This window comes from Rana temporaria, chromosome 8 (assembly GCF_905171775.1).
Source record: "Rana temporaria chromosome 8, aRanTem1.1, whole genome shotgun sequence".
NCBI lineage: Eukaryota > Metazoa > Chordata > Amphibia > Anura > Ranidae > Rana > Rana temporaria.
Genome location: NC_053496.1, coordinates 5726535 through 5754499, shown reverse-complemented (window position 1 = coordinate 5754499; position 27965 = coordinate 5726535). Strand labels below are relative to the sequence as shown.

Genomic DNA, 27965 nt, shown 5'->3' with positions numbered 1-27965 from the left:
ATAACAAGCATGCTTTATTGTATACACAGAGCGATTTTACGGGTTTAGTAACACTTTGAACTTCTCTTTTTTTGTAATTTAATATCAAATAAATGTCAAAGTTGCATAAATAAAAGTCCATTCTAGAGGCTGAATAAAAAGAGACACAGAGATCGAAATCATTGCACATCACTCCTTTATTGAAATGATCTTAAATAAAATGGACAAACAAACCGTCATATAACAAGTGCCGGAATAGGGGTTCACTTTACAGGCGGAGCTCCTAATCCTCTATCTAGCAGCAGAGATGGAACAACGCACGTTACACGCGATCAATGCACGTTACACGCGATCAATGCACGTTACACGCGATCAATGCACGTTACACGCGATCAATGCACGTTACGCGCGATCGGTACCGTCGTGTCCTGCAGGAGGGAACTGTGGGAAATTCAGGCCGGGTGGAAATGGCTACAGTGTGACATCGTGTGGCCCCCCCCCCCCCCCCCCCAGGGGCCCCCGATCTCTCTGGAATGTCTCAGTGTCAGAACAGGAAGCTGGTCCTTGGCTCACCTACATTGATAAACTGACCTGCCGGCATTGGCTTATGTACTAACCGTCATACTAGAGCAACGCCCCGCCCACGCGGAGCCGAACTGGAATAGAAGGACTCCGCCAAGGCATCCCTGTGGCCCTCCAGCTTCTGAACGTCTACCGGTGTTGGGGTGCTCAGCGGGGGGACAACACGAGGAGCCAGAGGGCCGAGGCCAGAAGAATTACAGAGATCAGAAACAGGAAAAACCGGAGAACCGGAAGAAAAACTGGAGCTTGGAGGCGATCCGCACAACACTCTGCCTCAGGCACAAGACGTGCGGGGGGGGGGGGGGGGGGGGGGGGCGATTTCAGTGCATGGTGAAGAATGTGATTGGTCCGTGCAAATAAACAACAGCTAACAAAAAATCTACAGCATGTGATTGGGGGAAAGAAAGAAGAAGTGTTAACAAAAAAACAGTGAAATGTATAAAAGGTTTGGTCACACACATGGGGCTCCTAGAGACACATGGGGCCAGTTTACAGACGGCCCCCTAGAGACACCATGGGCCCCCCTAGAGACACATGGGGCCCGTTTACAGACGGCCCCCTAGAGACACCATGGGCCCCCGTTTACAGGAGGAGACACCATGGCCCCCCTAGAGACACCATGGGCCCCCGTTTACAGGAGGAGACACCATGGCCCCCCTAGAGACACCATGGGCCCCCGTTTACAGGAGGAGACACCATGGGCCCCCGTTTACAGGAGGAGACACCATGGGCCCCCGTTTACAGGAGGAGACACCATGGGCCCCCTAGAGACACCATGGGCCCCCGTTTACAGGAGGACACACCATGGGCCCCCTAGAGACACCATGGGTCCCCATATACAGGAGGAGACACCATGGGCCCCCTAGAGACACCATGGGTCCCCGTTTACAGAAGGACACACCATGGGCCCCCTAGAGACACCATGGGTCCCCGTTTACAGGAGGACACACCATGGGCCCCCTAGAGACACCATGGGTCCCCGTTTACAGGAGGACACACCATGGGCCCCCTAGAGACACCATGGGTCCCCTAGAGACACCATGGGCCTCCATATACAGGAGGACACACCATGGGCCCCCTAGAGACACCATGGGCCCCCATATACAGGAGGAGACACCATGGGCCCCCGTTTACAGGAGGAGACACCATGGGCCCCTTAGAGACACCATGGGTCCCCATTTACAGGAGGACACACCATGGGCCCCCTAGAGACACCATGGGCCCCCATTTACAGGAGGAGACACCATGGGCCCCTGTTTACAGGAGGAGACACCATGGGCCCCTGTTTACAGGAGGAGACACCATGGGCCCCCTAGAGACACCATGGGCTCCCATTTACAGGAGACACCATGGGCCCCCTAGAGACACCATGGGCTCCCATTTACAGGAGACACCATGGGCCCCCTAGAGACACCATGGGCCCCCATTTACAGGAGGAGACACATGGGCCCCCGTTTACAGAGACTGCACAAAGGGCAACGAGCACAGTGCAACAACCCCCCCCAATAAAATTCCTGGTAGGTTGCTATGAGTGACTGCACTCTGCACTTCATTACTGCCCTTTAAGCAACCTGAACCTGAACACACTTCTAACCGATTGATCATGATTTGCTGCCATGTGTCAATAACTGACGCGTTTCACGAACATCCTTAAATTACGACACATACTCTAGCTAGTCCTATTAAAAAAACAAAAACAAACGGGGTGAACGGAACGCAGTGGAGAGATGCATTATGGGTAACGAGAACAAGTGAATGGGCGGCTGCCTAGATGCAAGGTTTCCGGTACAGCTGCATTTCGGAATCCCGAGATAAAAAGTAAAAACTAAGGGATGGAAGGCGAGGGTTCTCGGGGGAGGGGGGGGAAGAAACCCCCCTACTTGGCTTTTCCTTGGGCCGCTACGGCCTCCATGGCTTTGCGCACCGTCTCCTCGTCTCCCAGGAACTGCATTGGCTTGATGGGCTTCAGGTTCTTGTCCAACTCGTATACGATGGGGATACCGGTGGGAAGGTTCAGCTCCATGATCTGCTCCTCGGACATATCTGTGGGGGAGGGACACAGGAGGAGGCTTATTGATTATCAATATAAAAACATATTATATATAATCAGCCCTCAAAATTTCACTATTTTGCTCGCATTTTGCGAGTGATATTTAGTCCAGGGCGAGTGAGGAGCGGGGGTGAACCAGGCTGACAGTTTCCAGGCTGAAGCGATCAGCCAGGAAACTGTCAGCCGAAGGACACAGAGAGCGCCAGGGCTGGACTGCCCTGGCACCGCTTTGAGCCGAGGCTGTAGCTCTCTCCTTCTCCCCCTCTTGTATCACACACAGCGGGCATCTTCCGCTGTGTGTCATGGAGCGGGGTTTGCAGCGGCGTTGCTATAGGGATGCGGACCGCACTAGGTGACACCCGCCAGAGGGGTGACACCAGGGGCAAGAGCGGGGCTTCAGTCTCGGGTGTGATAGCCAGTGGGCTACTACAGTGCGTGTCGGCATTTGCCGACATCTCCTGCAGGGTGTCCCGGGTCCCCAGCGCAGCGATCGCGACGGCCGACACTTTAGCAGGTCCCAGCTGTCTGCCTGCATGTTAGCAGTGTCAGAGCGCCGGGAGATCTCCTTCAAGTGTCTGTCGGCATTTGCCGATATCTCCTGCGGGGTGTCCCCGGGTCTCCAGCGCAGTGATGCCTGACACTTTAGCAGCTCCTATCTGTCCCAGCCAGCCACATGTCAGCCGTGTCAGTGCGCCGAGAGATCTCCTTCCCAGGTTCCTCCTCTGCTTTGGCGTGTCTTCTGATGGGACGGGAGGAGGAACCTGGGAAGGAGATCTCCTGGCGCCCTGACACGGCTGACATGTGGCTGGCTGGGACAGATAGGAGCTGCTAAAGTGTCAGGCATCACTGCGCTGGAGACCCGGGGACACCCCGCAGGAGATGTCAGCAAATGCCGACACACACTCAAAGGAGATCTCCCGGCGCTCTGACACTGCTAACATGCAGGCAGCCGGCTGGGACAGATGGGAGCTGGTAAAGTGTCGGCCATCAATCGCTGAGGACCCGGTAACTGATAACCGGTAAGTCTTCTGCTGAGGGTGTCTTGGTTGGGGGAATAAGAGAATTTGGGCAAGAAGAGGGGTTTAATACTGAAAGAGGGGAGATGTGGGGATCATTTGTGCTGAGAGGGGGGGCCTGTGCAGGGAGGGGGAGATGGGGGATGATTTATGCTGAGGGGAAATCTGTGCAGGGAGATGGGGGGGATGATTTGTGCTGAGAGGGGGGATTTGGGGGGTAAAATTTGTAAAACGGAGGGGTTTGGGGGGAATTTATACTGGGACGAGGGATATGGGGGGCATTTTGTACTGAGAAGGGAGATTTGTGCTGAAAGGGGGTATATGAGGGTGATGACTTGTGCTGTTAGGGGGAAATGGAGGGGAAGTAATGTGCTGAGAGGGGGCATTTGTACTGGAAGGGGGCATATGGGGGTGAAGATTTTTTAAGAGGGGGAATATTGGGGGGGATTTTTTGCTGAGAGGGGGGATGAGGGAAGGAGAAAGAGGAATTGTGCTAGGAGGGGGTATATGGGGGTGAGGGGCACTCTGCACATAGTTCTTTAGACGATAGGGGGAGGGGTGGGGCGATACCATGTTTTACCGCACCAGGTGACACCAACCCTAGTGACGCCACTGGGGGTCTGTGTTTGGCGGCGCGATGTGACAAGGTCTCGCCCCCCAGCTAATGTGATAGTAGATTGAATTAGTGTTCTGCCTATCACATTAGCCGGTATAGGGGGGCGGGACCTTATCACACAGTGCTGCCAAACATAAACCCCGCTCCATGACACACAGCGTAAGATGCACGCTGTGTGTGAGATACAAGAGGAGGAGGAGAGCGCTGCAGCCTCGGCTCAAAGCAGCGCTAGTGTTTGTGTGAGGTGAGTCTGAAGTGATGATGGGGCACAGTAATGCGGCAATTGATGGGGCAAAGTAATGCGACAATTGATGGGGCACAGTAATGTGGCAAGTGATGGGGCACTGCAAGGCTGCAAGTGATGGGGCACTGTAAGGCTGCGTTCACGGGCACACTGAGGCTGCACAGATGGGTACTGATATGCTTTATTTTACTATTGTTAAAGTTGTTAATATTTATTTTTGGAAATAATTCTGCTTAAAATATTTAACAGTGTAATTTCATGAGATAATTTACAAGGGCGTGTTTAGGGGCGGACTTAGGGGTGGGGCAGGGGAGGTGTTGGGTGGGGCAACTGGTGGCGAGTAACTCTCAAAGCCTGGCTAGTGGCTTAGGACTTGAAATTTTGAGCCCTGATATAATGATGGGATACCACTGATACCAATGATGGGACACCATTCCTCCCACTGACACCAATGATGGGACACTATTCCTCCCACTGACACCAATGATGGGACACTATTCCTCCCACTGACACCAATGATGGGACACTATTCCCCCACTGACACCAATGATGAGACACTATTCCCCCCACTGACACCAATGATGGGACACTCTTCCTCCCACTGACACCAATGATGGGACACTCTTCCTCCCACTGACACCAATGATGGGACACTCTTCCTCCCACTGACACCAATGATGGGACACTCTTCCTCCCACTGACACCAATGATGGGACACTATTCCTCCCACTGACACCAATGATGGGACACTATTCCTCCCACTGACACCAATGATGGGACACTATTCCTCCCACTGACACCAATGATGGGACACTATTCCTCCCACTGACACCAATGATGGGACACTATTCCTCCCACTGACACCAATGATGGGACACTATTCCTCCCACTGACACCAATGGTGGGACACTATTCCTCCCACTGACACCAATGATGGGACACTATTCCTCCCACTGATACCAATGATGGGACACTATGGGCTAGATGAAGGGGGACAATTTTACAATCATGTCAGTAGTGACAGATTTCAGAACCCAGCAGCTTATCCCTCCATATGTGAAACACACTCTATGGTTTATATAGGTGCAGAGAGGCGAACAAACGTTACACAAACATCCCCTCCGGAGATCTTAGTCAGCCAAATTTCTGACTTTCGGAAATCCCTGAGCGAAGCAATTCTGCGGATTTGTTTAAAACAACCGAAAGCTCATCTCCCCCCTTTGATCTTCGCTAAAAGACGCTTCGCAGACAGGCGTCCCCCCTCCCTCTTCGATCCGCCGAATAAAACCCGACTTTTCACACGGCGCCTCATATTACAAAACCCCGGGCCGAGTTTTGTTTTAATTTGTTCGGTACGTACTTTCCAGGTGCTTGACGATCCCTCTAAGGCTGTTGCCATGGGCGACGATGAGGACCCTCTTCCCTTCTTTGATCTTTGGAACGATCTCATCATTCCAGAACGGCAGGGCGCGGGCGATGGTGTCCTTCAGACTTTCACAGCTGGGGAGCTGGTCTTCCGTCAAGTCGCTGTAACGGCGATCCTGGACAGAAAAGAAAGAAAAAAAACAACACCATAGTGAACACCGCAGAAGTATAAACGTGAGCACTGGAATTATTAAAATGCACGATTTTGGCAAAGATTCTCGCGGTGCAACATCGTCTTTCACATTATACAAAAAAAAATAAAAAATTGGGCTAACTTTACAAAAAAAAAAAAATGTTTTTTTATTAATTAACCTCTTGACGACCACGGCTTTGTGCGGAGATATCTGAATGATGGCGGCAGCGACAGGCATCATTCAGATATCACCGTCTTCAGTCGGCGATTCTGTGCACCATAAGAACGATCAAAGCAGCAGTTCCGCCGCTTGATCGTTCTTATAGACAGCGGGAGGGGACGTCCCCCCCCTCCCGTCGCCATCCGGGCTTTCCCGTGCCATCGGGGGCCCGGAGAGCGAATCGGCCGGCGCTCACTGGGGAAGCATAGAGATGACTGGTGACCAGATGGTCACCAGTCATCTCTATGACCGCCGGAGGTCCGGGCGCGACGTTATGACGTCACGCCCGGTACCTGTAAGTAAACAAAGCCGCATTCGCGGCAGTTGGCATTAGATCGGTGAATTTTTTTCACCGATCTAATGCTTGTAAGCCTGGAGGAGAGATGTGGGGGGGAGGGGAAGGTCTTATTGACCCCCCCGCATCTCTCCATAAAGAGGACCTGTCACACACTATTCCTATTACAAGGGATATTTAGATTCCTTGTAATAGGAATAAAAGTGATCAAAAAAAAATAAATAAAAAATATATAAAACTAAAATAATGAAGTAAAATAAAAATAAAATTAAACATTTTTTTTTTTTTTTTTTAAACGCCCCTGTCCCTGGTAGCCATTCAAACCCCACATGTGAGGTATCGTCGCGTGCGTTAGAGCGTGTGCAACAATTCTAGCACCAGACCTCCTCTGTAACTCGAAAATAGTAACCTGTAAAAAAAATTTAAAGCGTCACCTATGGAGATTTAACAAAGTTTGGCGCCATTCCATGAGTGTTTTAAAAGTGTGACAGTTTGGTATCTATTTACTCGGCGTAACATAATCTTTCACATTATACAAAAAAATTGGGCTAACTTTATCGTTTTGTTATTTTTTAATCCATGAAACCCTTTTTTTTCTCCAAAAAAAGGCGTTTGAAAAATTATTGCGCAAATTCTGTGTGAGAAAAAAAGTTGCAATGACCGTCATTTTATTCCCTAGGGTGTCTGCTACAAAAAAAAAAATAGATAATGTTTGGGGGTTCCGATTAATTTTTTTAGCAAAAAATTTTGATTTTTACATGGAGAAAAGAGCCAAAATAGGCGCGGTTGTCAAGTGGTTTAAGTGTATTAACCACTTCCTGACGTCCGTACGACTATATACGGCCGCAGGGTGGTTCTAAATCTCTGGATCGCCGTCTTTTTACGGCCTCCGCTCCTCCTGGCCACTGGGGGGCATAGGGACACAGATCGGTCACCTTCCCCAGTCAGTCCCCTCCCCCCACAGTTAGAAACACTATGCAGGGCACACATTTAACCCCTTCCTCACCCCCCCCCCCTAGTGTTAACCCCTTCAATGCCAGTCACATTTATACAGTATTCAGTGCATATTTATAGCACTGATCGCAGTATAAATGTGAATGGTGCCAAAAATGTGTCAAAAGTGTCCGATGTGTCCGCCATAATGTCGCAGTTCCAATAAAAATCGCAGATCGCGGCCATTACTAGTAATAAAATAAAAATAAAATAATTCTGTCCCCTATTTTGTAGGCGCTATGACTTTTGCGCAAACCAGTTGCTTATTGCGATTTTTTTTTTACCAAAAATATGTAGAATACGTATCGGCCTAGACTGAGAAAAAAAAATTGGGGTATTATAGCAACAAGTAAAAAATATATTATTTTTTTTTCAAAATTGTCGCTCTTTTTTTGTTTATAGCGCAAAAAATAAAAACCGCAGAGGTGATCAAATACCACCAAAAGAAAGCTCTATTTGTGGGGAAAAAAAGGCCTGCCAATTTTGTTTGGGAGCCACGTCGCACGACCGCGCAAATTGTCGAAAAAAAGCGACGCAGTGCCGAATCGCAAAAGGTGCTCTGGTCTTTGACCAGCAATATGGTCCGGGGGTTAAGTGGTTAAGCAAAACTTAAGACACAGGGGCCCCACCATGCCCATAATGGGTAAAAAAAAATTCAAGCAGAGGCAAATTGGCCCCTGTGAATGCGAGGCCTTGAGCGACCGCCTAATCTGCCTAAATTAAAGAGCCGCCTCTGTGCATTGTTTATAGCGCAAAAAATAAAAATACCACCATAAATCAAGCTCTATTTGTGGGAATACATAAAAAAAAGAAAAAGTACAAAATCTTCCGGAGGTCAAGTGGTTAACCAAGTGGTTTCCCCCCCCCCCCCTTCCTGGCCAGAGCACTTTTTACAATTTGGCGCTGCGTCGCTTTAACTGACAATTGTGCGGTCGTGCGACGTGACTCCCAAACACAATTTGCATCTTTTTTTTCCCCCCTCACAAATATAACTTTTTTTTTGGTGGTATTTGATCACCGCTGTGGTTTATTTTTTGCGCTATAAACAAAACAGCGACAATTTTGAAAAAAAAAAAAAAAAAAACTTTTTGCTATAATAAATATCCCATAAAAAAAAAAAAAAAAAAAAAAGGCAATAAGCCTATATTGGTTTGCGCAAAGGTTATAGCTTCTACAAAAAAGGGGATAGATTTATGGCATTTTTATTATTATTTTTTTTTTTACTAGTAATGGCGGCGATCTGCGATTTCTATCGTGACTGCAACATTACGGCGGAACACATCGGACACATTTTTGGGACCATTGTCATTTATACAGCGATCAGTGCTATAAAAATGCACTGATTACTGTGTAAATGTCACCGGCACACTAGGGGGCGATCAAGGGGTTAATCGTGTTCCCTCTCTGTGTTCTAACTGAAGGGGGGGTAAATGAACACACGATCGGTCATTTCTCCCCCTGAAAGAACCGGGATCTGTACTTTTACAGATCTCGCTGCGGCACGAGCGATCGTGGTTGCCCGGGGCGGTCATCGCGCCCTCTGGGCACTCGCATTGGCTCCGGGGGGCGGCGGCTGGTCGGCAAGTGGTTAATACACTTTAACCACTTAAGACCCGGACCAAAATGCAGGTAAAGGACCCGGACAGTTTTTGCGATTCGGCACTGCGTCGCTTTAACTGACAATTGCGCGGTCTTGCGACGTGGCTCCCAAACAAAATTGGCGTCCTTTTTTCCCCACAAATAGAACTTTCTTTTGGTGGTATTTGATCACCTCTGCGGTTTTTATTTTTTGCGCTATAAATAAAAATAGAGCGACAATTTTGAAAAAAAATCAATACTTTTTACTTTTTGCTATAATAAATATCCCCCAAAAATATATAAAAAAAATGTTTTCCCTCAGTTTAGGCCGATACGTATTCTTCTACCTATTTAGGGGAACAAATAGGGGATAGTTTTATTGCATTTGTATTAATAATTTTTATTTTTACTACTAATGGCGGAGATCAGCGATTTTTTTCGTGACTGCGACATTATGGCGGACACTTCGGACAATTTTGACACATTTTTGGGACCATTGTCATTTTCACAGCGAAAAATGCTATAAAAATGCACGGATTACTGTGAAAATGACAATTGCAGTTTGGGATTGGGGGCTAGGGCTTATGTGTGACCTCATATGTGTTTCTAACTGTAGGGGGGCGGGGCTGGACTGTGACATCATTGATCGTGTTTCCCTATATCAGGGAACAGACGATCAATGACTGCGCCACAGTGAAGAACGAGGAAGGTGTGTTTACACACAGCTCTCCTCGTTCTTCAGCTCCGGGGACCGATCGCGGGACTCCGGCGGCGATCGGGTCCGCGGGTCACGGAGCTTCGGACCGGGGCACTTAAAGAGGACGTACAGGTACGTGCTTGTGCCCAGCCGCGCCATTCTGCCGACGTATATCTGCAGGAGGCGGTTCTTAAGTGGTTAAAGTGATTGTAAACCTTGCCGTTTTTTTTTTTTTTTTAAATAACAAAGCATGTCATATTTACCTCCACTGTGCAGCTCGTTTTGCACAAAGTGGCCCCAATCCTCCTCTTCTAGTGGCCCTCGGTGGCTCCTCCCCACATCAAATAACCCACTAGAAGAAGCGTTCTCCCGGGGGGGGGGGGGTTTACCTTGCAGGCGTGCTCCGGAGTCCAGCAATTGCGTCCATAGATACAAATGGCAGACTCGGCCCCGCCCCCGCGGTGCCCGTGTCATTGGATTTGATTGACAGCAGCGGGAGCCAATGGCTGCGCTTCTATCAATCTATGCAATGAGAGCGAGGGACCCGTGCAGAGAGAGGGCGCATACTTCACCGCTGAGGTAAATAAGGGGGCTCAGGTAAGTAAAACGTGGGGGGGGGGTCCATTCCCGTGCAGCGTGCAGACACATAGGAGTGGGCGGGACATTAGGCATTGCAATAACGGACGCGCCTATTGGCTTGTAACCACCGAAGCTCCTCAGTATAGAAGCCAATGGCCATAAATAAACAGCCGCATTGATTGGCATTTCTTTGCCCACCTCCTGTGAAGGACTTACCTTGGTGATGATGGTGTAATAATCGTGATCGGGGTCCATGGTCGGGGGAGGGGTGTCAAAGGACCGCCTCCAGATCTTCACCTGCGCCTCCCCGTGTTTAGCGGCCGTCTCGGCTTTGTTCAGGCCGGTCAGCCCGCCGTAGTGCCTCTCGTTCAGCCTCCAGGTCCTGATGACCGGCGTCCACATCTGGTCGGTGGCGTCCATGGCCAGCCATAAGGTGCGGATCGCCCTCTTCAGGACAGACGTGTAGCAAATGTCAAACTTGTAGTCGGCATCTGCAGGGAAGAAAAATAAAAAATGAAAACCCGTGAGCTGGACGTAATAAAAAACAAAAAAAAGTGAAAATATCAATCTACACTGGGGGTGCGCATGCTCGGGAACTCCAGCAGCGGTGAAACTACAAATCCCAGCATGGCCCTGTCACTTGGCGCAATGCCTGTGGAAGTCTTTCTGTGCCCCATGGGACTTGTATTTCCACAACAGCTGGTGTGCCGAGGTTGCTCAGCCCCGATCCAAGACACACACCACCGCTGGATGGAGATCAGACCTTCAATTTATTCATTGATACAGTGCTGGCAGAACTCACAGCACACGGGGGCCATTTACTTCCATCCTCAATGGGGGGGGGTCCCATGGGCGCCAATAAGGCCGGATCGATGGACTAGACCGATGGGCGCCCATGAGGCCGGACTAGACCCATGGGCGCCCATGAGGCCGGACTAGACCCATGGGCGCCCATGAGGCCGGACTAGACCCATGGGCGCCAATGAGGCCGGACTAGACCCATGGGCGCCAATGAGGCCGGACTAGACCCATGGGCGCCAATGAGGCCGGACTAGACCCATGGGCGCCAATGAGGCCGGACTAGACCCATGGGCGCCAATGAGGCCGGACTAGACCCATGGGCGCCAATGAGGCCGGACTAGACCCATGGGCGCCAATGAGGCCGCACTAGACCCATGGGCGCCAATGAGGCCGCACTAGACCCATGGGCGCCAATGAGGCCGGACTAGACCCATGGGCGCCAATGAGGCCGGACTAGACCCATGGGCGCCAATGAGGCCGGACTAGACCCATGGGCGCCAATGAGGCCCAGACTAGACCCATGGGCGCCAATGAGGCCCAGACTAGACCCATGGGCGCCAATGAGGCCCAGACTAGACCCATGGGCGCCAATGAGGCCCAGACTAGACCCATGGGCGCCAATGAGGCCGGACTAGACCCATGGGCGCCAATGAGGCCGGACTAGACCCATGGGCGCCAATGAGGCCGGACTAGACCCATGGGCGCCAATGAGGCCGGACTAGACCCATGGGCGCCAATGAGGCCGGACTAGACCCATGGGCGCCAATGAGGCCGGACTAGACCCATGGGCGCCAATGAGGCCGGACTAGACCCATGGGCGCCAATGAGGCCGGACTAGACCCATGGGCGCCAATGAGGCCGGACTAGACCCATGGGCGCCAATGAGGCCGGACTAGACCCATGGGCGCCAATGAGGCCGGACTAGACCCATGGGCGCCAATGAGGCCTGGACCAATTAGGCCTGGACCCATGGGCCGGACTGATAGGTGCCCTGATTATCAGTGTAAACAATGTACCGACAGGCTTGCTGGTTATCAGGCTTTCCTATCCTCACACAGAGGAAGCGCCTGAGGAAAGTCCATACAGGGACGGACAAATGTTCCATGCATCCCCATTCATGTCAATTGAGATGCAGTGGCTGCATGGACACAGCGGCTGCTCCCAATCGGACATGCATGCGGGTGCATGGCCCCGGGCACACACTGTTTGCATTCAGGGCCTTGCACCTCTGCCTGCACATCTGTCAAATTGGGAGCAGGTGTTACATCCTACTTGGCATGAATGGGACTCCCTGCATGGGGGGTGGCACCCCATTTTTGGCACCCAGCCAACCACGTTTTGACGCAACAAAAAGTGTGACTGTGCCCTGGGTTTGGGGGGGGGGGGCATCATTAGCAAGTAATGACACTGCAAGCACAAATCACGTTTTGCCGTATTTTCAGCGAGTTTCCGGAAATGCGCGTTTCTAAAATGCTTAGATGGGAATGCAGCCTAAGAATTTATTTGTGCAGAATGAATACAAAGACACAATTACAGGTTTTGTAATGGAATTGCGACACCCATCACTTCCTTCTATTACACAAGAGAAGAAGAAGCTGGACAACGAACAAAACCTCAGCAATAGTGCTCAGCTTCATCCCCAGGGGCCACCAGCGGGGCGTGTTCTTCTATGCAGGGGCCACAGCTGTATTAAAGCAAAAGAAGCGGTTCCTATTAATTCTCCCTCCCCCAAAAGCACAGTCGAGTTTCCTTCCCCCCCCCACCGCTGCACCGTACGGCCGCCAGAAGTAATGAAAAACAGCCCCATGTGTCACTCCAGTCGGAGCTTACACAGGGTCCCCATGTGACTGTGCGGGGGCCAATTACCAGTTCCATCATACAAGAGGAGGGGATGTGTGCGCCCTTTCATATCTGGGTGTTTTCTTTGCAGCTGAACCGAGGTGGTACAGTTAGGGAGGGGGCTTATTGGGAAGGAAGGAGGCCATCAGGAAGGGTGGTTTGGAAGGGGGCCCCTCACCCCATCAAATAGGTCCAAGATTTGAGCCATGAATGAATGAATGAATGAAAAACTTATAAAGCGCGGCGCATGCGAACTGAATCGCTTCTGGGCGCTAGTTGTTCGTGTCTCATGACATCAAAAGAGCAGAGTTTTGATTCGTCTTCTGAAAGTCAGGTGGTTTTCCTCCAACCGAATGCTGGTTGGTAAAGCGTTCCATAGTCTAGGACCCTGAAAAGCAAACCTTCTTTCTCCTTTGGACTTGTATTTGGTTTTTGGTACCCTGACCAGATTTTGGTCGGTGGATCGCAGAACGCGATTCGAATTGTGAGGTTCTATCTTGTCGCAAAGATATTGCGGAGCCTTCCCATGGATGCACTTATGTGTCAGCCAGAGTGCTTTAAATGCAATTCTGTCTTTTACTGGCAGCCAGTGAAGGGTTCTCAACGAAGGTGAGATTGATTCCCATTTTTTTTTCCCAGTCACCAGTCTGGCGGCCGTATTCTGAACGACTTGCAGACGGGAGATTTGGTACTTTGGGAGCCCGAGGTACAGAGCGTTAGCATAGTCCAGTCTGGAATTCACGATTGTTCCCACCACGACTGCTACGTCTTCTTTGGGGATAAATGGAATAAGTCTGCGTAGTAGGCGCAACAGATGGTGCGCTCCGCTGACTACTGACCCTATTTGTGCGTCCATTGTCATGAAGGTGTCGAAGATGACCCCGAGACTTTTGACTTTGGAGCTAGGGGTGATGATTTGGCCCAGAATGGGCGGGGGTGTCCAGGTTGTTGCCAGTTGACTCTTTCGGCTGGCGTGAAACATAAGGAGTTCTGTTTTTGAACTGTTGAGTTTAAGATAACTCTTAGTCATCCAGTTTTCTATCAAAGAGAGACATTTCTCTAAACTGAGATGATGATCCTTTTTGTTGCAGATACGAAAATACAGTTGCGTATCGTCTGCATAAGAGTGATAGAGTAGTTCTTGGCTACTGATAATATCAAAGAGAGGGCGAAGATAGATGTTGAAAAGCACCGGTGACAGGGGGGATCCTTGGGGGACTCCACATGACACCGTGCGCTTTTCCGACGTGAAACAACCCAATTTAACTGTTTGTGATCGGTTTTCAAGAAAGGAAGAAAACCATGGTAAATCACCTTCTGCGACTTCTGCTACCTTGGCTAGTCGCATCAGTAACAGTTTGTGGTCTACCGTGTCAAAGGCTGCGCTTAGGTCCAGCAGAACCAGGAGACAAGATTCTCCTTCGTCTGCGGCCTCGAGGGCATCGTCCCATATTTTGAGTAAGGCCGTTTTCTGTCCCGTGTCCGGGACGGAAGCCTGATTGTAATGGATCCAGTAGATTGTGGGTATCTAGATGCTGTTGCAGCTGTTGTACCACTACTTTCTCCATTATCTTGGAGAGAACATTTAGGCCTGTTATGGGACGGCGGTGAGTTGGGTCCTTGGGATCCAGGTTAGGTTTTTTCAAGATGGGCTGGATTGTGCCCTCTTTCAACAGGGATGGCACTGTGCCTTCCTTAAATGACTGGTTTATAAGCTGTGTGATGGGTGGTGCCAGGATGTCGGCACATTCCTTCAGCAGTTTGGTGGGGATGATATCATTGGGCGATGTGCTGTTCCGCAAAGCACCAATGATATTTCTTGTGGTATCGATGGAGATCGGTTTCAGAGTGAACTTTGTTGATTGTAGAGCGTTTCTGTGGGTGTTTTGTGGTTGATTGACGGTGGGGTTGAGGGGGGTATTGTTTTGCATGATGCTTTCCCGGATTCTTTCAATTTTGTTGATGAAGAAATCCGATAGTTCATTGCAGAACTCTTGGGTGTCTGAGTTGGGGACTTCAAGACATCCTGGATTCATGGTCTGGGTGACCATCTTGAAGAGTTCGCGGGGGCGGTTTAGGGCGCTGTTAATCGCCATAGAAAAATGATGTTTCTTGGCTTTGAAGATTTCTTTATGATATCGTGTTATTGCCTTGTAGATGATGAGGTTATCCTCTGCAGGACTTCTTTTCCAGGCGGCTTCTGCCCTTCTGCGCTCTTGCTTCAGAAGCGACAGCTGGTTGTTGAACCAGCCGGACTTTCTTTTTCGGATGCAGGCTTTGCGTTTCGGTGCTACTAAATCGGCTGACTGTAGCAGGGCTGCGTTTATGGCATCCAGTGTATCTGCGGCTGTTTGATGTGGATGGATTGTTTTGATTCTGTTTCCCAAGGTAGATTTGAAGAGTTCCGAATGGAGCTTCTTCTGAGATCTAGCCCAGTGTATTGTCACCGGCTTGGGTGCTTTTATCACTGGGGGAATTTTGGAGATTATGAAATTAATTGCATGGTGGTCTGTCCATGGCAATGGTTCATTTTCTAAAATGCTTATTTTCAGATTTTGTCTGAAAATTAGGTCGAGTGTGTGACCTGAAGCATGTGTTGGCCCGCATATAAGTTGCTGTAGCCCTAATCCCTCCAGGTGATCAATGCAGGCGTCCGCCATATATGTTCATCTGAAAAATACAAGCCATAATGAGCTAGTATGCACCGCATATTAGCTCATTATGAAATACTTACCTCAAAACGAGGTGTAGGGAACTTACCTGGTCCACGCCGAGCGAGATGTCATCTTGACTCGGCGTGTCTTCCGGGTATCGCCGCTCCAGCGCTGTGATTGGCTGGAGCGGCGATAACGTCACTCCCGCGCATGTGCGCGGGAGACTTCCATTCGGCAAGGTCCGGCGGCTGCCGGTCCTTTAGCCGAGGATCCCCGCTGTGCATGCGACGCTGCAATCAGCGGCGCATTGCAGGGGGGAATATCTCCTAAACCGTACAGGGTTAGGAAATATTCTTTATACCTACAGGTAAGCCTGTATAAGGTATAGACTCACCTGTAGGTAAAAGTTATAAAAACAAGTTTATAACCACTTTAAGTTGATTGATAGATCAACTTGGGTATAATCAGCCTCCCGGATTTTACATGTGAATCCTGCAAGCAGCTGTTATAGCCGTTAGCAATAATCACTGTCTTCTGCCGGCGGGAACGACAAAATGGCTCGGCAGGAGGTATTCCCCCATCAACACCGACTGTGCTGATTGGGTAATCAAGAAATTCACTCTGTCTATTGCTGAGAGGAGGAAGAGGAAGGAGGAAGGAGGAAGAGGAAGAGGAAGGAGGAAGAAGAGGAGGAGGAAGAAGAGGAGGAGGAAGAAGAGGAGGGAGAGGTCAGTGTCCATCAGGAGGAGGACGAGGTCGGGGGGGCACCAGGAGGAGGACGAGGTCGGGGGGGGGCCCCCAACAGGATGAGGTCGGGGGGGGGGAATAGGGGCCACCAGGAGGACGACGAGGTCGGGGGGGGGTGGAGCCACCAGGAGGAGGACGAGGTCGGGGGGGGGGGGGGGGAAGGGCCAGCCATGAGAGAAGGGTCACTGCAGGGGCCCACCAGGAGAGAAGGGTCACTGCAGGGGCCCCATCAGGAGAGAAGGGTCACTGCAGGGGCCCCATCAGGAGAGAAGGGTCACCAGGAGAGAAGGGGCCACCAGGAGAGAAGGGTCACGGAAGGGGCCCCATCAGGAGAGAAGGGTCACGGAAGGGGCCCCATCAGGAGAGAAGGGTCACGGAAGGGGCCCCATCAGGAGAGAAGGGTCACCAGGAGAGAAGGGGCCACCAGGAGAGAAGGGTCACGGAAGGGGCCCCATCAGGAGAGAAGGGTCACGGAAGGGGCCCCATCAGGAGAGAAGGGTCACTGCTGAACATTTACTGCCATTCCGCACATATTTTTGGTTACATTTGCTGCAAATTATATCCAGAAACGATGTATCTGGTGAATGTGACAGCCGGTGAATGTCCTTAGTACAGGAAGCTGCCACAACTCTGGCCGGAAAATTTACACTTCCAAAACCAAGAGGGCGCCACCATCCAAGTGTAAACCCCATTGCAGATGCACAATTCTAATGCTGGCCATACATGGGTCGAATTTTCGAAAAGATCTTTCTTTCGAAAAATCAGAAAATTTGTACGTTTTGGGATCCCATGACGCCACCATTGATTTCGAAATTCGACCGACCAAACCTTCAATTTCACCCCCATGTTCCCACAGAAAATAATTTTTAGTGTCCGGGAATCTTCTTTCTTTCCGGGAATTCTCTTTTCAAAAAAGAAATGCGCATGTGCAAGAAAACATTTCTCGCACGATTCTCCCATCATTGATTAGAAAATCGTTTATTTTTTCAAAAAAATATCCAACATGTTGGATTATAAAAATTAGATGGCGGCCCGAAAATCAGTTGTTGCTGCAGCCCCACTAATGGTGCGAAATACAAACAAAAATTCTTAGATAAGATCTTTCGAAATTCGAGCCGTGTATGGCCAGCATTAGAAAGGTGTTCCGATTGTTCCATATTCTAAAACTAAAAAAAAAAAAAAATTTAAGAAAAAATAAATGAATAAAAAAAAAAAAAATAATAATAAAAAAAAAAAAAAAGGACGCATAGAAACTGTTCAGAAGTCAGCGATTGGCTGTAAGTGGCGCAAGGGCCAAAATCCCGTTCTGCCACCGGCAAAGTCACACAATTACGGGACGCTCCGTCCTACATTTCTGGTTTCCCGGCATTCATCCCTGGAAGGTGTTCTGACTATTTGTAGGGCAAAGGCTCAAAAAAACAAGACAAAGGTCACCATCCCCCGCTACAAGTGGAGATTGCACTGCACTTTCCATTCTCATTATAGATCAGGAATCTACAAAGCACTCAGCTGTGTTATGTTAGGAGCTTCTACTGGAAGACGGTTCTCATCAGTCATGACGAATAGAACACTGTGAGAGAATCACAGAATGCCGACCGTCCCATCCAGGCCGCCAACGTCCACCAGGAGGCATTTCCAGGGTCTAGATATGCCAATTGGTATTTCTAAAGGTTTAGGTACAGCATTTCAGTCCTTGAATTATGGCAGTCTGCATTTCTGGAGTCTAGGTATGGGAGTTGGTATTTTTGAGCGCTAGGTATGGCACTTCCAGGGTCTGGCTACGGCAGTTTCCATTTCCCAGAACCTAGCTACGGCAGTGGCCATTTCCCAGAACCTAGCTACGGCAGTGGCCATTTCCCAGAACCTAGCTACGGCAGTTTCCATTTCCCAGAACCTAGCTACGGCAGTGGCCATTTCCCAGAACCTAGCTACGGCAGTGGCCATTTCCCAGAACCTAGCTACGGCAGTGGCCATTTCCCAGAACCTAGCTACGGCAGTGGCCATTTCCCAGAACCTAGCTACGGCAGTGGCCATTTCCCAGAACCTAGCTACGGCAGTGGCCATTTCCCAGAACCTAGCTACGGCAGTGGCCATTTCCCAGAACCTAGCTACGGCAGTGGCCATTTCCCAGAACCTAGCTACGGCAGTGGCCATTTCCCAGAACCTAGCTACGGCAGTGGCCATTTCCCAGAACCTAGCTACGGCAGTGGCCATTTCCCAGAACCTAGCTACGGCAGTGGCCATTTCCCAGAACCTAGCTACGGCAGTGGCCATTTCCCAGAACCTAGCTACGGCAGTTTCCATTTCCCAGAACCTAGCTACGGCAGTGGCCATTTCCCAGAACCTAGCTACGGCAGTTTCCATTTCCCAGAACCTAGCTACGGCAGTGGCCATTTCCCAGAACCTAGCTACGGCAGTTTCCATTTCCCAGAACCTAGCTACGGCAGTGGCCATTTCCCAGAACCTAGCTACGGCAGTTTCCATTTCCCAGAACTTAGCTACGGCAGTGGCCATTTCCCAGAACCTAGCTACGGCAGTTTCCATTTCCCAGAACCTAGCTACGGCAGTTTCCATTTCCCAGAACCTAGCTACGGCAGTGGCCATTTCCCAGAACCTAGCTACGGCAGTGGCCATTTCCCAGAACCTAGCTACGGCAGTGGCCATTTCCCAGAACCTAGCTACGGCAGTGGCCATTTCCCAGAACCTAGCTACGGCAGTGGCCATTTCCCAGAACCTAGCTACGGCAGTGGCCATTTCCCAGAACCTAGCTACGGCAGTGGCCATTTCCCAGAACCTAGCTACGGCAGTGGCCATTTCCCAGAACCTAGCTACGGCAGTGGCCATTTCCCAGAACCTAGCTACGGCAGTGGCCATTTCCCAGAACCTAGCTACGGCAGTGGCCATTTCCCAGAACCTAGCTACGGCAGTGGCCATTTCCCAGAACCTAGCTACGGCAGTGGCCATTTCCCAGAACCTAGCTACGGCAGTTACCATTTTCCAGAACCTAGCTACGGCAGTTACCATTTTCCAGAACCTAGCTACGGCAGTGGCCATTTCCCAGAACCTAGCTACGGCAGTGGCCATTTTCCAGAACCTAGCTACGGCAGTGGCCATTTCCCAGAACCTAGCTACGGCAGTGGCCATTTCCCAGAACTTAGCTACGGCAGTGGCCATTTCCCAGAACCTAGCTACGGCAGTGGCCATTTCCCAGAACCTAGCTACGGCAGTGGCCATTTCCCAGAACCTAGCTACGGCAGTTTCCATTTCCCAGAACCTAGCTACGGCAGTGGCCATTTCCCAGAACCTAGCTACGGCAGTGGCCATTTTCAGAATCTAGCTACGGCAGTTGCAATTTCTCAACGCTAGCTACAGCAGTTGCCATTTCCCAGAACCTAGCTACGGCAGTGGCCATTTCCCAGAACCTAGCTACGGCAGTGGCCATTTCCCAGAACCTAGCTACGGCAGTGGCCATTTCCCAGAACCTAGCTACGGCAGTGGCCATTTCCCAGAACCTAGCTACGGCAGTGGCCATTTCCCAGAACCTAGCTACGGCAGTGGCCATTTCCCAGAACCTAGCTACGGCAGTGGCCATTTCCCAGAACCTAGCTACGGCAGTGGCCATTTCCCAGAACCTAGCTACGGCAGTGGCCATTTCCCAGAACCTAGCTACGGCAATGGCCATTTCCCAGAACCTAGCTACGGCAGTGGCCATTTCCCAGAACCTAGCTACGGCAGTGGCCATTTCCCAGAACCTAGCTACGGCAGTGGCCATTTCCCAGAACCTAGCTACGGCAGTGGCCATTTCCCAGAACCTAGCTACGGCAGTTGCCATTTCCCAGAACCTAGCTACGGCAGTGGCCATTTCCCAGAACCTAGCTACGGCAGTGGCCATTTCCCAGAACCTAGCTACGGCAGTGGCCATTTCCCAGAACCTAGCTACGGCAGTTACCATTTTCCAGAACCTAGCTACGGCAGTTACCATTTTCCAGAACCTAGCTACGGCAGTGGCCATTTCCCAGAACCTAGCTACGGCAGTGGCCATTTCCCAGAACCTAGCTACGACAGTTATTTTCCAGAACCTAGCTACGGCAGTGGCCATTTCCCAGAACCTAGCTACGGCAGTGGCCATTTCCCAGAACCTAGCTACAGCAGTGGCCATTTCCCAGAACTTAGCTACGGCAGTGGCCATTTCCCAGAACCTAGCTACGGCAGTTTCCATTTCCCAGAACCTAGCTACGGCAGTGGCCATTTCCCAGAACCTAGCTACGGCAGTTTCCATTTCCCAGAACCTAGCTACGGCAGTGGCCATTTCCCAGAACCTAGCTACGGCAGTGGCCATTTCCCAGAACCTAGCTACGGCAGTTTCCATTTCCCAGAACTTAGCTACGGCAGTGGCCATTTCCCAGAACCTAGCTACGGCAGTGGCCATTTCCCAGAACCTAGCTACGGCAGTGGCCATTTCCCAGAACCTAGCTACGGCAGTGGCCATTTCCCAGAACCTAGCTACGGCAGTGGCCATTTCCCAGAACCTAGCTACGGCAGTGGCCATTTCCCAGAACCTAGCTACGGCAGTGGCCATTTCCCAGAACCTAGCTACGGCAGTGGCCATTTCCCAGAACCTAGCTACGGCAGTGGCCATTTCCCAGAACCTAGCTACGGCAGTGGCCATTTCCCAGAACCTAGCTACGGCAGTGGCCATTTCCCAGAACCTAGCTACGGCAGTGGCCATTTCCCAGAACCTAGCTACGGCAGTGGCCATTTCCCAGAACCTAGCTACGGCAGTGGCCATTTCCCAGAACCTAGCTACGGCAGTGGCCATTTCCCAGAACCTAGCTACGGCAGTGGCCATTTCCCAGAACCTAGCTACGGCAGTGGCCATTTCCCAGAACCTAGCTACGGCAGTGGCCATTTCCCAGAACCTAGCTACGGCAGTGGCCATTTCCCAGAACCTAGCTACGGAAGTGGCCATTTCCCAGAACCTAGCTACGGCAGTGGCCATTTCCCAGAACCTAGCTACGGCAGTTACCATTTTCCAGAACCTAGCTACGGCAGTGGCCATTTCCCAGAACCTAGCTACGGCAGTGGCCATTTCCCAGAACCTAGCTACGGCAGTTACCATTTTCCAGAACCTAGCTACGGCAGTGGCCATTTCCCAGAACCTAGCTACGGCAGTGGCCATTTCCCAGAACCTAGCTACGGCAGTGGCCATTTCCCAGAACCTAGCTACAGCAGTGGCCATTTCCCAGAACTTAGCTACGGCAGTGGCCATTTCCCAGAACCTAGCTACGGCAGTTTCCATTTCCCAGAACCTAGCTACGGCAGTGGCCATTTCCCAGAACCTAGCTACGGCAGTTTCCATTTCCCAGAACCTAGCTACGGCAGTGGCCATTTCCCAGAACCTAGCTACGGCACTGGCCATTTCCCAGAACCTAGCTACGGCAGTGGCCATTTCCCAGAACCTAGCTACGGCAGTGGCCATTTCCCAGAACCTAACTACGGCAGTGGCCATTTCCCAGAACCTAGCTACGGCAGTGGCCATTTCCCAGAACCTAGCTACGGCAGTGGCCATTTCCCAGAACCTAGCTACGGCAGTGGCCATTTCCCAGAACCTAGCTACGGCAGTGGCCATTTCCCAGAACCTAGCTACGGCAGTGGCCATTTCCAGAACCTAGCTACGGCAGTGGCCATTTCCCAGAACCTAGCTACGGCAGTGGCCATTTCCCAGAACCTAGCTACGGCAGTGGCCATTTCCCAGAACCTAGCTACGGCAGTGGCCATTTCCCAGAACCTAGCTACGGCAGTGGCCATTTCCCAGAACCTAGCTACGGCAGTGGCCATTTCCCAGAACCTAGCTACGGCAGTGGCCATTTCCCAGAACCTAGCTACGGCAGTGGCCATTTCCCAGAACCTAGCTACGGCAGTGGCCATTTCCCAGAACCTAGCTACGGAAGTGGCCATTTCCCAGAACCTAGCTACGGCAGTGGCCATTTCCCAGAACCTAGCTACGGCAGTTACCATTTTCCAGAACCTAGCTACGGCAGTGGCCATTTCCCAGAACCTAGCTACGGCAGTGGCCATTTCCCAGAACCTAGCTACGGCAGTTACCATTTTCCAGAACCTAGCTACGGCAGTGGCCATTTCCCAGAACCTAGCTACGGCAGTGGCCATTTCCCAGAACCTAGCTACGGCAGTGGCCATTTCCCAGAACCTAGCTACAGCAGTGGCCATTTCCCAGAACTAGCTACGGCAGTGGCCATTTCCCAGAACCTAGCTACGGCAGTTGCCATTTCCCAGAACCTAGCTACGGCAGTGGCCATTTCCCAGAACCTAGCTACGGCAGTTGCCATTTCCCAGAACCTAGCTACGGCAGTGGCCATTTCCCAGAACCTAGCTACGGCAGTTGCCATTTCCCAGAACCTAGCTACGGCAGTGGCCATTTCCCAGAACCTAGCTACGGCAGTGGCCATTTCCCAGAACCTAGCTACGGCAGTGGCCATTTCCCAGAACCTAGCTACGGCAGTGGCCATTTCCCAGAACCTAGCTACGGCAGTGGCCATTTCCCAGAACCTAGCTACGGCAGTGGCCATTTCCCAGAACCTAGCTACGGCAGTGGCCATTTCCCAGAACCTAGCTACGGCAGTGGCCATTTCCCAGAACCTAGCTACGGCAGTGGCCATTTCCCAGAACCTAGCTACGGCAGTGGCCATTTCCCAGAACCTAGCTACGGCAGTGGCCATTTCCCAGAACCTAGCTACGGCAGCTGCCATTTCTAGAATCTAGTTACGGCAGCTGCCATTTCCAGAATCTAGGTATTGCAGTTGGCATTTCCAGAATCTAGGTATAGCAGTCGGCATTTTTCAGTCCTAAAATACATCAACTGGTTATTTTTGGGACCTAGGTATGGCCATCAGTATTTCAGGGGGGGCACCCCCTCAAGATGGGCCAGTTGGTATTTCCTGGGTCTAGGTAAACCAGCTTGTATTTCTGGGGCCTAGTTATGGCAGTCGATATTTATAGGGCCTATATACGGCATTTCTACGATCTAGGTATGAGAGAATTTTCAGTAACCCAGATGGGCTCCGGAAATATCAGGTGGCCAGGGTATGACCACCATTATTTCTAGGGGGGGAGCCCAGTTGTGACCATCATTATTTCTAGGGGGGGGGGGGGGAACCCAGGCGTGACCACTGTTATTTCTAGGGGGGGAAACCCAGGCGTGACCATCGTTATTTCTAGGGGGGGCAGGTATGATCATCATTATTTCTAGGGGAAGCCCAGGTTTGACCATCATATCTGGGTGGGGGGTTTGACCATCGTTATTTCTGAGGTCTAGGTTGGCATTTCCAGGGTCTAGGTATACCAGTTGGCATTTAATGCCCCCCCCCAGGTCCCGTATTTCCAGGCTCTAGGCACGGCAGTCTGATCACACGTTAGAAGAACACGTTGCAGACGATCGGTGATTCATTCTGCATCTAGAAGGTCGTTGGAAATTCTGCAGTGAGAAGACCTGGAAATGACTCATTCCTTTCCGGGGACGACTACCAGACAACGGGGAGGGGAAGACATAAGAGAACGTCTCACCATTTTCAGAAGGAGGGGGGTGGGCTGTGACTCAAAATGACAAAACGACCTTCAACTGAGCCAAGGAAAGCCAATTACCCCCCCTGCCCCCCCCCCCCGCAACATTATTTCCTGGAACTGAATATCGATTTCAGCATCTCAGGAGATTCAGAAACACAATGTGGATGATGTGAAGAGAACCAGCGATGTCCCCAACCAAGGTCCCCGGACCGACCACAACTGATGTCCCCAACCAAGGTCCCCGGACCGACCACAGCTGATGTCCCCAACCAAGGTCCCCGGACCGACCACAGCTGATGTCCCCAACCAAGGTCCCCGGACCGACCACAGCTGATGTCCCCAACCAAGGTCCCCGGACCGACCACAGCTGATGTCCCCAACCAAGGTCCCCGGACCGACCACAGCTGATGTCCCCAACCAAGGTCCCCGGACCGACCACAACTGATGTCCCCAACCAAGGTCCCCGGACCGACCACAGCTGATGTCCCCAACCAAGGTCCCCGGACCGACCACAGCTGATGTCCCCAACCAAGGTCCCCGGACCGACCACAACTGATGTCCCAAACCAAGGTCCCCGGACCGACCACAACTGATGTCCCCAACCAAGGTCCCCGGACCGACCACAACTGATGTCCCCAACCAAGGTCCCCGGACCGACCACAGCTGATGTCCCCAACCAAGGTCCCCGGACCGACCACAACTGATGTCCCAAACCAAGGTCCCCGGACCGACCACAACTGATGTCCCCAACCAAGGTCCCCGGACCGACCACAACCAGATATCACTCCCAGGGACAAAATACTCCTCAACTGCTCCCCCTTTCAGCTGCAGCTGGGGAGGGGGTGGGGGGGGTGTACAACACAAATGCCGGTGGTCACAATGCTGCAGGAACTACACCGCCTCTCGCATTCGGCTGAAGGCAAGCGACTGGGGCCGTGCCGCAATCACCCGACGACCACGACCAGCGCACCCCCCACAGACCAGCATTTAGGGGGGGGTTAAACAGGCAGTGAGGAGGCCTGTCAAATGCTCTCCGAAGAGTGATCCGAACGCAGATCGCTCTTCATTTCTGATGCCATCAGTAACTGGCCCGTCTCCTCTCAGATTCAGGCAGCCCCATGATGAAGAATCACCAGTACCCTCCTCCCCCCCATGGAAGCCTCCCAGGGATATGTAATATGAGCCAATCCCAGGAGACCTCACCAGAGGAGAGCGTCACCCCTCACCTAGGGATGAATGGAGGCGGGGGTGGGGGAAAGCATAACAAATTAAAAAGGTGGTTAAAAAAAAAAAAAAAGAAGAAGACTTTTGCATTTTATGGATACTTGACGTGATTGTAGCCGTATTAGTGCAATTGTGATAGAGAAAATTGAGTACTGTCCGTGATACTTTTTTTATTTGCACTAACATACAATTTTTCAGGACAAGCTTTCGGGGTGTTACCCCTTCTTCAAGCAGTCCTCCAAGCATTTTATGGAGGAAGGGGGGAGGGGGGAGAGGAAATAAGGTGTTTTATATGGAGGAAGGTCCCCTTTAAGGGTTTGCTGGCTTTAGGATTGCAGGACGTTGGAGAGCACTGCTGCCATGACTACATCACCACACACCCCGCCCCCACCCATCATACATGCACCGTGTACTGGAAGAGAGGAAATACATACATAAAAAAAAGAAAAGTATTATATATATTTTATGTTTCTCTATATTTTTTCTGTATTTATGTTATATGTACACACTATATTTTTTTGAGAAATATAATATATCATTTTTTTTATTCATACACACACACTATATTCTTCGCTATTTATTTTTATATTATTGTTTTATGCATTTGTAAAATATATACTTATTATAATTTGACATATACTATATACTATATTTTTTTATATTCTGCTCTATACTTTTTATGTGTATATATACACACACACACACACACACACACTATATTTTTCATATTCTTCTTTTTTTTTATATATATATATATATATATATATATATATATATATATATATATATATATATATATATATATATATATATATATATATATATATATATATATATATATACACATATACACTTCTCTTTTATAAAATATATATTTTTTTTTATATTCTCTCTACTTTTTAAAAAAATTATTATATATATATATATATATATATATATATATATATATATATATATTATTCTCTATTATTTATATATATATTCTTCTCTATTTTTTTATAATATATATATATATATATATATAAATAAAATTGTATTATTAAAGAATAGAGAATAATATAAATATAACACATATATATATATATATATATATATATATATATATATATATATATATATATATATATATATATATATATATTATATTTATATTATTCTCTAATAATACAATTTTATATATATATATATATATATATATATATATATATATATATATATATATATATATATATATATATATATATAATAAAATATAGAATATAATATATATTTTTTATAATATTATACTTTTTATATGAGATATATATATTGTTGGTTCTCCTCAATGCACACAATGTACAGTTCTGATGAATATATATATAATTTGTGTGGCCCCCTCACACACAAGGATGATGATGATGTGTGGCCCCTCACACACAATGATGATGATGTGTGGCCCCTCACACACAATGATGATGTGTGGCCCCCTCACACACAATGATGATGTGTGGCCCCTCACACACAATGATGATGATGTGTGGCCCCTCACACACAATGATGATGATGTGTGGCCCCTCACACACAATGATGATGATGTGTGGCCCCTCACACACAATGATGATGATGTGTGGCCCCCTCACACACAATGATGATGATGTGTGGCCCCCTCACACACAATGATGATGATGTGTGGCCCCCTCACACACAATGATGATGATGTGTGGCCCCCTCACACACAATGATGATGATGTGTGGCCCCCTCACACACAATGATGATGATGTGTGGCCCCCTCACACACAATGATGATGATGTGTGGCCCCCTCACACACAATGATGATGTGTGGCCCCTCACACACAATGATGATGTGTGGCCCCTCACACACAATGATGATGATGTGTGGCCCCTCACACACAATGATGATGATGTGTGGCCCCCTCACACACAATGATGATGATGTGTGGCCCCCTCACACACAATGATGATGATGTGTGGCCCCCTCACACACAATGATGATGATGTGTGGCCCCCTCACACACAATGATGATGATGTGTGGCCCCCTCACACACAATGATGATGATGTGTGGCCCCCTCACACACAATGATGATGATGTGTGGCCCCCTCACACACAATGATGATGATGTGTGGCCCCCTCACACACAATGATGATGATGTGTGGCCCCCTCACACACAATGATGATGATGTGTGGCCCCTCACACACAATGATGATGATGTGTGGCCCCCTCACACACAATGATGATGATGTGTGGCCCCTCACACACAATGATGATGATGTGTGGCCCCTCACACACAATGATGATGCTGTGTGGCCCCTCACACACAATGATGATGATGTGTGGCCCCCTCACACACAATGATGATGTGTGGCCCCTCACACACAATGATGATGTGTGGCCCCTCACCTCTCAGGGCCTGGCCCCCCCTCTTGGCCTCCTGCACCCCGGTCTCGCTGAGGTCGGCATCGAACCAGCCACAGAAGCGGTTCTCCTGGTTCCAGGTGCTCTCCCCATGGCGGATCAGGACGATCTTATAAGCTGCCATCTCTTCTTCTTCTTCTTCTCTTCCTGGCCGGGATGTCAGACTGCAGAAGACTGGAGGATCCGCGCATGCGCCGGCAGGACCCAGAGGAGTGGGCGTGAACCTCATGACGCGTAAGGCCCTCCCGAGCAGCGTGTGGTGGGTGGATACGGGAGAGGAGAGGGCGTGGAAA

At 50.1% G+C, this 27965-nt stretch overlaps 1 protein-coding gene across 1 annotated transcript; it reads right to left on the bottom strand.

The window, feature by feature from the left end:
• Positions 1-157: 157 nt before the first annotated feature.
• Positions 158-27870, bottom strand: PGAM1 (phosphoglycerate mutase 1). The gene is made up of 4 exons (XM_040361235.1): positions 27658-27870; positions 10624-10898; positions 5848-6028; positions 158-2604 (listed from the first exon to the last, which is right to left on the bottom strand). The coding sequence occupies exons 1-4, from the start codon at positions 27794-27796 to the stop codon at positions 2438-2440; spliced, it is 762 nt and encodes a 253-aa protein (XP_040217169.1). The 5' UTR covers positions 27797-27870; the 3' UTR covers positions 158-2437.
• Between the last annotated feature and the right edge of the window lie 95 nt (positions 27871-27965).

Coding starts and splice junctions, on each gene's coding strand:
- PGAM1 (XM_040361235.1), bottom strand. CDS start 27,796: ATGGCAGCTTATAAGATCGTCCTGATCCGCCATGGGGAGAGCACCTGG. Junction 10,899..27,657: donor GGGGGGCCAGGCCCTGAGAG/GTGAGGGGCCAC, acceptor TCTTCCCTGCAG/ATGCCGACTACAAGTTTGAC. Junction 2,605..5,847: donor GATCGTCAAGCACCTGGAAA/GTACGTACCGAA, acceptor CCTCCCCCACAG/ATATGTCCGAGGAGCAGATC.